The 13253-nt window shown below is 41.3% G+C and overlaps 1 protein-coding gene across 1 annotated transcript in view; it reads right to left on the reverse strand.

Annotated features, from left to right (window-relative positions):
- Window positions 1-4364: 4364 nt before the first annotated feature.
- Window positions 4365-13253, reverse strand: part of qsox2 (quiescin Q6 sulfhydryl oxidase 2) — a 105786-nt gene continuing 96897 nt past the window's right edge. The window contains exon 12 of the mRNA XM_039762641.1: window positions 4365-6764. Within this exon, the coding sequence (XP_039618575.1) occupies window positions 6265-6764 (500 nt within the window). The 3' untranslated portion in view covers window positions 4365-6264. The remainder of the gene's footprint in view (window positions 6765-13253) is intronic.

Here is a 13253-nt window from a genome sequence, read left to right on the forward strand (position 1 = left end):
CATGCTTGATCTCCTGGCACACGTGCTTTGCTTTACCCGATGACATCTCAAAAGGCGTGCAGGTAAGACGGGGGACAATTGCTGCTCATCATTTTTCAGGAGACATACTGCACTTTCTCAATGAGCTGCATGGGGACCAACATCTGTACGCAGTGACAGGCGAGCACACAAGACGGTCCTGGCATACCTTACAGCTTTTTTGTTGGTAGCCCTAGAAAAGTTTGTCGATAACTGGCTTCGAGTGATTTTTCAAACTCGCCATTTTCTTGAATTGGCATCACAGACACACATCTTCAAATCGGTCACTCAGTCAATTTAAATGGAGAAAAAAAAAAAAGACGTAACTCTGATATTTCGTGTCATCGTATGTCCCATACTGAACATGGACCAGAGTAACCAAGAGGAGAGGAGATCTGTCCGAGGAGGTCAGAAAGAAAATGATAGACACGCATGATGAAAGGAAAGGTTAGAAGACCGCCACAACCTAAAAGCAGCCTGATGGTCTTGTGAAGACAGCTGTAAATATCATTAAGAAGTTAAAGGTCTGTGAGACTACAGCCAACCTCCCTGGAGAAAAGCAGATACCAGAATGGGTAAAAGGACACCGAAAACTCGTAGACAAAAAGTCGAGGACAACTTCCAAAGAGATCCAAGAAGTAGTCCAAGGTCCATCAGTGTCTGATTGCAACATCTGTCGCATTTTGAGTGACAGTGGGCTCAATGGAAGACCACCAAGTAGGACTTCACATAAAAATAGGAGACTGGAATTGGCTAAAATGCATATTGACATGCCACCGTGCTTCTGGGACAGAAGAGACAAAACTGGAGCTCTTTGGCAAATCACATCAGCTCTGTGACCACAGATGAAAAAAAATGAATCTTTTAAAGAAAAGAATAGCAGACCTGCTCTGAAACATGGAGGAGGCTCGCTTGTGTTTTGGTGGCTGCTTTGCTGTATCTGGCACCGAGTGCTTCGAGTCTGTGCAGGGAAAAATGAAATCTCAAGACTATCAAGACAAACATCTTGCCCAGTGTCAGAAAGCTCAGTCTCAGTCACAGGTCATGGACCCTCCAACAGGATAAGAAGCCAAAACACACAGAGAAAAGCCCCCAAGAATGGCCAAGAACAACACATTGGACTGTTCTGAAGTGGCCTTCTCCGAGTTCTGATTTGAATTCCATCAAACATCTATGGAAAGACCTGAAACATGCTGTCCAGAGAAGACCTCCTTCAAACCTGACCCAGCTGAAGCAGTTTGCTCAGGAGGAGTGGAACAAATGAGCTGTGGACTCATGGAGAGCTCTGGGAATTGCTGGTGTGCAGGGATTGTAATCTCCAAAGGTTGTGCTAAATGGTTCGATTCAAACCACCTACACGTGAACACCAGAAAAACCAGGAGCTGGTGGTGGATTTTAGGAGGCCCAGGCCGCTCATGGACCCTGTGATCATAGGTGACTGCGCAGACCTATAAATACCTGGGAGTGCAGCTGGATGATAAATTGGACTGGACTGCCAATACTGATGCTCTATGTAAGAAATGACAGAGCCGACTATACTTCATTAGAAGTATGGCATCCTTCAACATCTGCAATAAGATGCTGCATTTGTTCTATCAGACGGTTGTGCCGAGCGCCCTCTTCTACACTGTGATGTGCTGGGGAGGCAGCATAAAGAAGAGGGACACCACACGCCTCGACAAACTAGTGAGGAAGGCAGGCTCTATTGTAGGCACGGAGCTGGACAGTTTGACATCCGTGGCAGAGCGACGGGCGCTGAGCAGACTCCTGTCAATCATGGAGAATCCACTGCATCCACTGAACAGGATCATCTCCAGACAGAGGAGCAGCTTCAGCGACAGACTGCTGTCACCGTCCTGCTCCACTGACAGACTGAGGAGACCCAACACTATGTGACTCGGGGGGTAAACGTTAACATTATACAAAGTTATTGTCTGTTATACAGGCATTGTTATCACTCTTTAATTTAATATTATTTTCTATCAGTATGCTGCTGCTGGAGTATGGGAATTTCCCCTTGGGATTAATAAAGTATCTATCTAAATATATTAAGTGAAGGGTCCCATCATTGTTGTCTATGCCACTTACATTTGAGCTCTTATTTGAAATATTCTTTTGAATCAAAACTCTAAAGTTGATTTGTCTCAAGTAGAAACTCTGATTTTTATCAAGTACAGAATAAACAATGATGGGTGCCAACGACAGACAGTTGTCTGTTTCAAGTGATTTCAGAGACAGAATTTATCGTGGTGGGGTACCAACAAACTTCTCCATCTGTTAGGCTGACTGCTCATGTATAAATCAGTTAGTGATACCCGACATTTTCATTGATGTTAGGGGGACACAACTCTTTAATCACAACCCACTACTCCATTCTTTTTAAAGCAGAAAATGGCAGTCCTTTGCAGGACATGCTTATGCACACCGGGCCAATCTCCTTAACCCACAAAGCAAACTAACTGGGAAAAAAACCCCACAAAAATGGCACAAATGTTTACAGTTCCACACAGGCCAGGAATTCATTCCAGGCTGAACCACTGCATGACTTTTGCTCCAGAAAACTTGTATTGGTTTGCTTTGAATTCGCAAAGCTGGAAAAAAAAACACGTGAGAAACTTTAAGTAATGCAAAAATGCATCGATTACTCATTTAGGTAACAAGACATTAACATACTTTTCTTTGGGTCTTCATAATCCTTATGAAGCATCAGTGAAATGTTTATTCATCTGCAATGTGGCCAACTAACAAAATGTCACTTTGGAGTGGTCTGAGGGGGCCTACCTGAGGCACGCGTCTCTTTGATATTCTGTATTTAGTATAAGGCCTGTAAATCCTTTGCATTAAAAAAGTCATTTTATCAGCATGTCAATACGCCACACAGCACAGAGATGAATAACCCATCCACAGAAGTGTTATAAGTGCTCTGAAGACCAAAAGAAGCCTCTGCACTTTGGTCTTGTTACGTACAGTAAGAGTAACAGATGCATTTTTGCTGTACTTTGAGTGTTACCAAAACGTCTAAAGGCCACGTCACATTAGACGACTTTTCCGGTGAATTTCAGGTGTAACCTTCATTTTATGTAATCTTAGCGAGTCGGTGTGATCCTGTGACCACCTATTGTGTGAAATACCCAGCGAGACACTTCAACCAATCCACGTCTGGCACAGAACAGGCTTGATTTTGGCTTTAGTCGTAGGGGCGGCTCTTTGTGTACGAGTGCCGACAACTAATGAATGTTCAACTGGAAATACAATGCGTATAATGCAGTGACACGGAATAACAAACGTGGCTGTCTTGAATCTCACAAGCAGAGCTCATCTCTCTGCAAGTCTCATATTTTACATACCACGACAGAATGGAAAATAGAAAAAGAGGCCGCGATTGTGTTTAAATTCGCCATACCTGTTAGCACTTCCTACAGCACCGGCTCCGTCAGGAAGCTCGCTAGTGGCTGTAAGGAAAAGGAGTAAGCAAGACTGCGCCAGAATGTCGTCCAGCAGACAGCCCTGTGACTTTTAGGCGCGTAAAGTGATGCGGTCCGGCGATAAGTTCAGCCACTGCAGTTGTCAAGTCTGACATGGCCACCGACTAGAAGTCGTCTAATGCAGGGGTCACCAACCTCAAGTCTGCAGGTTTTCATTCTAACCCTTTTCTTAATCAGTGACCCATTATTGATGATAATTAACTTCTTTTCAATTAAATTTATTTGACTTGCTCTTGAAGACTCAGACCCCTTAATTGTTTCTTTTTCCTTAATTAGCAGCCAAACAATAATGAGATACAAAATGAGCCAAAACTACTGGTGTCCATCATACAATATCTGAAAATAAAGAAAGGTGATGGTCTCAGGAATGCTGATCTGGTCAACATTTTAATGGCACTCTTAGAAAAGAGTAAAATCAGCAATTTCGTAAATATCTACTAATGCACCACAACAGCAGCAACAAGCCACAGAATTAAAGAACGGGTTTAATTAACAACAATCAGCGCCTGATTAAGAAATTGGTTGGAGTTTGATGCCCTCACTGAAGCAATTCAGAGGAACAAATCTTAAAAAAGCAATTCAATTAAAATGAATTCACAAGAAGTTAATTAGTAGCACAAACAGGGCACTCATTAAAAAAAAGGGTTAGAAAGAAAACCTGCAGCCACGGTGGTCCTTCAGGACCGGACTTGGCGACCCCTGATCTAATGCGACACTGGCTTCCAATGATTCGCTGTGCTATTCAAACTTACCGACCAATGCCGACATGGCACGTGAACAGAAGGTGCAGGGACACAAGTCATCGAACTTAAGATTAATCTGTGACAAATCATGAAGATATCATATATCCATTTTATACAAAAAAAAAAAAACGTTTATTTTCCATTCTGAAATAGAGGGAAATAAAAATACACTGTTTAGAGTCAATAGGTATGTCACCTTCAAAGAAAACAACAACAGCCTACCTGAAATAAATAGTTATGTTAAATTAAAAAAAAAATAGAGCCATTTCCAGCTATTACAGTGTGACAGTTTACCTTTTCAGGTAAAGGACATTTCAAGGATAAATGATATTCCCAATTCCAACATGATCATAAAACGGAGAACTGCTTATGTTTAACACAAAATGCATGCCGGACCATAGATACAATTAAAATATACACTTCAATCAACAAAATAATCTTAAAATGTGAACATTCATACTGTCAAATGATGGAAAAGCAAGCAATGACATTCTGGTGTTGATGAGATTTAGGAAATAAACATTTAACACAAATTCAAAATATCAACCAATAGATTTATCATCAATAAACACCATCCTTAAACTTCACCTTACTGGAGCGTGAGCTGCGAGGGTGAACTTCACTGTGTTAATGCCCTCGGAATACATGGGACGTCAGCCACGAGGGTGAACTTCAAGGTTTCAAGGCTCACGGCATTATGGGACATGTGCTATTACGTCAAAACTAATTACTGATTAAAAAGACGCTGCTACTGATTAATGCTATTCAAAAAAGAAAACCAAACACGAGGAGGAGTGTCATTTGGTTTTACAGTACAAGTAAACACAAGGAAATCGTGAGTGAGGTAAGGGCACCTGGGTAGATTCCATAATTCAACAAAAAGAAGGCAGTTCTTCAAGATCTTGGACCCTGGCTTTCTTATTGTCCAGTGGTCAGTAGATTTGGCAGTTAAACTTACCTGTGTTCCTCTAAATTAACCATAGGCTCTTACTAGACAAGTTCATTTCCTGACGCATCACAAGCAGAACCGTCAATTATTTTGGAAAATAGAAACAGGTTCCTGCAGTGGAAAGGATCGTTTATCCATCGAAATCACATCGGTCGCTACCGATTCACAGCAGCAGGTCAATAACAGAGGAAGGATCTTCTGCTCCAACAGGGATATGTGGTTAGCTTGCACAGGAACAAACTTCATTCGTTGAAAAATAACAAAAACTATATTCAATCTTCCTGAGAATAAAACTATAATAACTTCATTAAATACCAGGTGAATAGCTCCAACAAATTAAAAAAAAAAAAACACAAAAGAAAATGGAAGGTTCCGCCAGAAGATGTCAGAAAAGGAAAAAACAAAACCCTGCATGCAATTGCACGGTAAAGGTGCTGCAATGCCCTCTACTCACGTCTATGTCTTGTATCATATTGCACTAAATGCTTTATGGAGCTGCAAGAAGCAGATTCTCCCACGAGCCATTGGGTGCCCACAGCTGTTCACAGCCTCACCATATGCATTTGGCACAAGGAATTGGATTTTCCAGGTACAAATATGAACTCAATGATGTCAATCCGGCTACTTTATAAAGTAACAATAAGATGATTTAAAGGGCAGGATTATGACCGCACTGTCAGTGCACTAAAGCAACAACAAAAAAACGATGATTTTCAAAAATCAGGATGCACGCACCACATGATGGAGCAAGTGACGAAGTTTTCAAATGGCCAAGTGAGTGACTTCCAAAACAAAAAGCTGTAGCAGTCAACACTTGATGTTAATGAAGCCGGTTTCAGCAGACAACACTCTCCCCTTGGTGACCTTCCAGAATTAAAATGATGCAGAGAGAATCTTTCCATATAATACTGTGCCATTTTCTAAACCAAGAGAGGTTTTTAGATTTGCAACCACCAGAAGCCCCTCTCTGGATTTTGGTGACTGCCACTTTTAAATTTTTGCCTAACAAAGACATGGCCCACATTAACATCCCACCACAACACCACCACCTGATTATTTGTTGTTGTTGTTACACATACAGCCGGTTGTGTTTAATTTTCCACCTTTTGGAACGCATTCGAAAGAAGAAAAACATGACCATGAGGAAGAGACACGACGCCACGTAGAGGAGCACACAGAGGCTCATGTCAATGTTGGAGAACCCCAAAACGAGGAAAGTCACACCAGGCTTCTGCTCCTTTTGTGAAATGACATTGGCTTCTGGTTTCTCCTTGTTTTGATGTTTCTCAAGTAGCGGTGGCCTGACAGACGGGACAGCAGGATTGGGAGCATCGCCCACCACCTTGACTGCAGCAGGTTCCTTATCTGCCTGGTTACCCAGCATGGGGCCCTCTTGCTCAGCAGTGTACTTGGGAGACATGTTTGAAAAGACGTAGTGGCGTTTGAGGAATGCAAGGACTTCCTTTTCGTTCCACGTGTGAAGTCCATCTACCTCTTCATGACAGGCAGGGCACAGATCTGGCGTCGGCCAAGAAGTCTTGGGGAACATGGGGTCCTCGCTGAGAGCTCCTGTAAAATAGTAACCGACCAGATTTGTAAGCCACACAAAACTCATGAGGCACTTAAAACATGTCTGACTAATATCTAGGGCTACATTTTTTAAAATTTTCTATTGCTGGCGTGCAGGAAGTCTTCAGCCTAACCCAGCAAGAACCAAGCCAGAATAAGACCCCAGTTTATGTAGTGGGTGCACACATTTGAGGCCAATTCAGTGGTAAAGGTTAGCGTAATATGCATCCTCAAATGGTACTTCCACCGGGCTTCTTCTCTCAAGCCATACCAGAGAGAGAAATTTAAACTTGCAGAAAACTAAAACTGAACTGGTTTATTATCTCAATAGGTCTATGGACCTTTCCCTAAACATACATTTTCCCTCACTAATTATTACTAAGCCACTTTTTCACCTGTAAAAGATATGCAGCCTAAATACTGTTTTTTGAGTAACTGCTCTCCCACTTCTATTGCTTTAGAGAAAACTCAGAACTAGAAAAACACTTTCTTTCCTTTGCATGGAGGTTTTGGACACTCACTTAACTTCTCCAGTGCTCTACAACAAACCTAAGAACCTCACAATACTTAGTGGTCGTTGTGCTTAGACGGTTTGGAGTGTGCTGCTTGGCCTATGTGCTACCTAATGCGACTGTCCATTCAGGCCACGCTTCACTTCCTGCTTTTGAACTAAGGTGAGCCTCAATGCCAGTTCCTCATATAACTCCCGTCAGTGATGGCCTACAGTATGGATCAATCCTTTAAGATTTTTAAATGGGACTAATCTCTTGTTTTTATGGAAGATGGATATTCCACAAGCCCTGGGCACCCCCACCACTGCGTCACTGTACCACCCCTGAAAATAAAGCAGAGGTATGTAGGGGAACTGGATGTGTGGTTATGAAACACCATGTGTGAACATCTTTAACATAAGTGCAAACAAGTGTTTAGCTTCAAGTGTGTGTAAATGTTGTATAGTTTAAGAAATACTCATAAATATGCATCAGCGCAGCATGCTGTACAAAGTGAATTGAATACAACTTACTTTATTCATTTTAAATGTAGCATTTCCCTTTACCCCAATGGAGAGTTTAGGATTTATTTTTTTAAAACCATCTAATTTTTGTTTATGTTTGATACAGCCAAGTTACTAGCCCAGAAAGTGATAAACTGAAACTGAATTGTCCTAATGATCCATGTGTTGCTTCACTCCACTTTTCATTGTGCCATTGGCAGGGTGTCTTTAGAAGAACATATATAGAATAATCACGCCTGTGTAATGAGGCGGATAATTGTTGCCCCTTATCCCAACACAAGGCCAGGCATTAAAAGTAGAGTGATTGATCATGACAGCCACACAATGGTAGGGTGACCACTCTCCTGCATGCATTCAGAGAAATGTCCAACCTCCAGTAACATCTGTGAGAGTCTGCACCATTGCAACTGACACTTCAGCCAGGGACCTAAGCTGTAAAAGGCTTTCCTGAAATGGAGTTGTGTGCAATTTCAAAAAATGGGCATTTCAGATATTTTCTTTGTCCTTTTGTCAAACCATACTAACGTGTTTGTACACATTTCTAACTCAATTTTAATTTATTTATATATATATATAGATTTATATTACTCACAATAGAGTAATTACCAACTACCACTATACAATTACTGCCACTTCCCTCATTTTGCTTTTGTTCCGTTTGTATTTCTATTGTTTTTTTTTTTTCTCATTATTGATTTTGAAGTAAATGATTGTCGGTTATGTTATTATTTATATGATCAAGTAGCATGCCACGGTAATGTTCTACTTTTCAAAAATAATTTATTTTACAACAAAAGTTTTACTTGTACTACATATGTCGTTCTCAGAAGAGGATTGTTGCAAAACTAGAGGCCATCATGTTTCAACATATTATTACCATTTTTCATCGTCTTGGAGGCACTCTTAGGCCTACATTTTTTAGGCTATAACACGCCTACTCCTGTTTTGCCCATCTTCACCCAGCTAATTATGACAGACATTCTGGCATTGGGACAAGGCTTCTTTAAATTGTAATTATTATTATATTCTATGTACAGTTCTCAGTCTTGCACTTTGCTTTTCAATGTTTTGCACCAGGGACGTAACAGTACATCTCCAAAAGATTGAGCCAGTCCGTTTTTTGCTCAAAATAGGGGCTCTGCAGACAGGCATATAAACGTAGCGATCTTCTTCATCTTTTCCCACTTCTATGCAGGGTTGATGTGCCTGTTCAACCTTCTCAGTCCTGCACCTTCTCCCCAGTCAGTCCCTCTTCCTTCAGATCTTCTTTTACTTTATCCAGCCATCTTCGCTTTGGCCTCATTCACTTTCGTCTTCCCCTCGACTTCCACTCCCATCACTCTTTTGCCCACATATTCATGGTCTCTCCTCATCACATATTCATACCACTTCAGTCTACTTTTCTGTACTTTTAGATATCTCTCCCACTTTTGTTGAACCTCTGATTGTTCATTACTTATTTTGTCCATCTTTGCAACTCCACATATCCATCTCAACATTCTTATTTGTGCCAAATCTAACTACGTCTCCTGTGCTCCCTTTACTGTCTATGTCTCAACTCCATACATCATTGTTGGTCTTATAAACTTGACCTTTAACCTTTGCCTGAATTCTCTATTCACACAATACTCCTGATACCCTTCTTTCAATTGTTCCATCCAAACTGCACTCTGTGGGTTACAACAGTCTCCAGCTGCGGACCTTCAGAGCTGCACTCCATTGACGAGATAGTTACTTTATATTATAGGTCAGTGATAACATCTGGTTTCACTGTGGTTAAGATTAGGGTTCAGGAGGTTATTTGACTCAAATCAAGTAAACCATGCAACAAAAACTTGCAATCCCATTGGCTGTCCAGCCGAGTTACCGTATCACAGAGCTGCGGAGGTCTGCAGCTGGACCCTCCTCGTGGGTTATCTCTGCATCTAATTCTCCATTTTGGGAGGTCACTGGTCCTAGATATTTAAATGTATCCTCTCTTTTCAATAAAGGCCCCTGCAGGTTAAAACTTCTGAATCCTGATCATCATTAAACCACAGGTCATTAGCAATCGCTAGCTGGTTTTGGGATTTTACGGGATGAGGAAGAACATAAGACAATGTTCACACTAGTATGTTTGGTAGACTCCCTTTTCGCCCTTTGTCATCATAAGGACTACAGACTTGAGTGGGTAATAGATGTGAGAAATTATACACAGTGTGGCAGGTGGCCGGGGTCCATGCCCAGCCGGGATGCCCCTGACACTATATTCAGGGGGAGCAGCCCTGGACAGTGCAATACCTCCCCCTGGATGCTAGATGATGGCAGCCGCTCCCCCTGGGCTGGAGCAGTGTATCGGTTTCCCTGGGAATCGGAGTTGGGTGCAGCCCTGTTGGGTCTCGCAGGCACTGCCAGGGGGTGCTGCGTTTGGGACTCCTCAGCACCTATGGGCAACATGTTCATCACACCCGGAAGTGCAGCCAGAACTCTGTGATCAAGCGCCTGGAGCACTTCCGGGTTAACTATAAAAGGAGCCAGCGACCACCACTCAGGAGCCAGAGTTGGATGGAGGAGGACAAGGTTGCCTGGGAGGAGTGGTGGTGAAGAAAGTGCTTGCTGTGATTTAGTGTGCTTGGGACTGTGTATTGCCTGTGGGACACAGGGAAGACATGCACCCACAATGGAAGAAAATAGTTTATTTTACACGTGCCTCCCGTGTCCAATCTGTCGGGCGCTATATAGCATCATTCTTACAACAGATACTGGAACAAAACCTTCTACACTCTGCAAAAGCTCTAAAATTGGTATAGCATTTTAAATCAAACTCAAAGCCAAAATTGGTCTACATCCAAGCTACTACATTTTAGTTTAAAAAACACAGACATCAGTCTCCATTATCACATTTCCTTTTCTCTACCCCAGCATTAACCCTTGAAAATAGTGACTTGAAATGCCCTCTGGATATGCATGTTTCTGAAAAAATGTCAGCTCAGCTTTGCAGTACCAAATGTTGAAAATGCAAACCTCTGAAAATGTAGGCACTATTTGTGCTCCGATTGCATTATTCTCATCCTGTGGCCATTCTGCAACTGGATCCTGGTCATTACGAAGTCTCACTCCCTGATTGGTCACCCACTGCAGAAGAAAGCCACGCTCCAACAATAGAGGACATACAGTGGTGGACCTCTACTGTGGCTGGGCTTGACAAAGGGTGTTTGCTTGTGATCCCAACGACATCTGACATAGCTTGAGGTGTTTTGCAAAGAAGGGAAAAATTGACCAAAAGTACAAAGCTGACAGACAGAGACATGCGGACACACACTTAAGGCTGTCATGGCTGCTAAAGGTATAACAGTTGTATAGAAATTAATAATTAATTTTAGGCTTTATATTTGTAATTTTGATAAGTCTGCAGGGATCCACTTTCACTTTTCATATTAAAGAGCCTTTTTTGGGTTGATCAGTGTTAAAAACAACTAAATAAATCCACTGTGATTCAATGAGGTATAATAAAATGTGTTTTAAAAAAAAAAAAAAAAAACTTCCAACGGGTTTTATTCTTTTTATTGGCATTGTAAACAAAACTTAAGCCTTAATGAATTCAGATTTGAATTTTCATTGTGTACTTCCAGCAATAGAAATACCTGACTTCCTTTCCTAACTTTAAAATGTATTCCCACGGATGAGGTGCAATGCACTTTGCTGGAAGTATAAAATAATTAAAATATAATAAGAGCTGCTATGTTAAAATTTACCTATAAATGTTCCTGTACTTCTCAGGCATATACAGACTAAATTTGTTTCAAATGTAACTGTCCCACACATTAGTACAGTACACGATAGTACCCTCTAAATGTGTACATATTATCTACCTAGGGTCCTCAGTTATGGTACGCACTTGCTGCCGGTTGTCATTCCAACCAGTTTCCTAATTACAGTTGTGCTTGAAAGTTTGTGCACCCTTTAGAATTTTCTATATTTCTGCATAAATATGACCTAAAACATCATTAGATTTTTCACTCAAGTCCTAAAAATAGATAAAAAGAAACCAGTTAAACAAATGAGACAAAAATATTACACTTGGTCATTTATTAATTATGGAAAATGATCGAATATTACATATTTGTGAGTGTCAAAAGTATGTGAACCTTTGCTTTCAGTATCTGGTGTGACCCCCCAATAACTGCAACTAAACATTTCCGGTAACTTTTGATCATTCCTGCACACCGGCTTGGAGGAATTTTGCCCATTCCTCCGTACAGAACAGCTTCAACTCTGGGATGTTGGTGGGTTTCCTCACATGAACTGCTCGCTTCAGGTCCTTCCACAACATTTCGATTGGATTAAGGTCAGGACTTTGACTTGGCCATTCCAAAACATTCACTTTATTCTTCTTTAACCATTCTTTGGTAGAATGACTTGTGTGCTTAGGGTCGTTGTCTTGCTGCATGACCCACCTTCTCTTGAGATTCAGTTCATGGACAGATGTCCTGACATTTTCCTTTAGAATTCTCTGATATAATTCAGAATTCATTGTTCCATCAATGAAGGCAAGCCGTCCTGGCCCAGATGCAGCAAAACAGGCCCAAACCATGATACTACCACCACCATGTTTCACAGATGGGATAAGGTTCTTATGCTGGAATGCAGTGTTTTCCTTTCTCCAAACATAACGCTTTTCATTTAAACCAAAAAGTTCTATTTTGGTCTCATTCATCCACTAAACATTCTTCCAATAGCCTTCTGGTTTGTCCACGTGATCTTTAGCAAACTGCAGACGAGCAGCAATGTGTTTTTGGAGAGCAGTGGCTTTCTCCTTGCAACCCTGCCATGCACACCATTGTTGTTCAGTGTTCTCCTGATGGTGGACTCATGAACATGAACATTAGCCAATGTGAGAGAGGCCTTCAGTTGCTTAGAAGTGACCCTGGGGTCCTTTGTGACCTCGCCGACTATTACATGTCTTGCTCTTGGAGTGATCTTTGGTGGTCGATACTCCTGGGGAGGGTAACAATGGTTTGTACACAATCTGTCTGACTGTGGATTGGTGGAGTCCAAACTCTTTAGAGATGGTTTTGTAAACTTTTCCAACTTGATGAGCATCAACAACTCTTTTTGTGAGGTCCTCAGAAATCTCCTTTGTTCGAGCCATGATACACTTTCACAAACATGTGTTGTGAAGAGCAGACTTTGATAGATCCTGTTCTTTAAATAACACAGGGTGCCCACTCACACCTGATTGGCATCCCATTGATTGAAAACACCCGACTCGAATTTCACCTTCAAACTAACTGATAATCCGGGAGGTTCACATACGTTTGCCACTCACAAATATGTAATATTCGATCCTTTTCCTTCATAAATAAATGACCAAGTATAATATTTTTGTCTCATTTGTTTGACTGGTTTCTCTTTATCTACTTTTAGGACTTGAGTGAAAATCTGATGATGTTTTAGGTCATATTTATGCAGAAATATTGAAAATTCTAAAGGGT

This window comes from Polypterus senegalus, chromosome 9 (assembly GCF_016835505.1).
Source record: "Polypterus senegalus isolate Bchr_013 chromosome 9, ASM1683550v1, whole genome shotgun sequence".
NCBI classification, from domain to species: Eukaryota; Metazoa; Chordata; class Cladistia; order Polypteriformes; family Polypteridae; genus Polypterus; species Polypterus senegalus.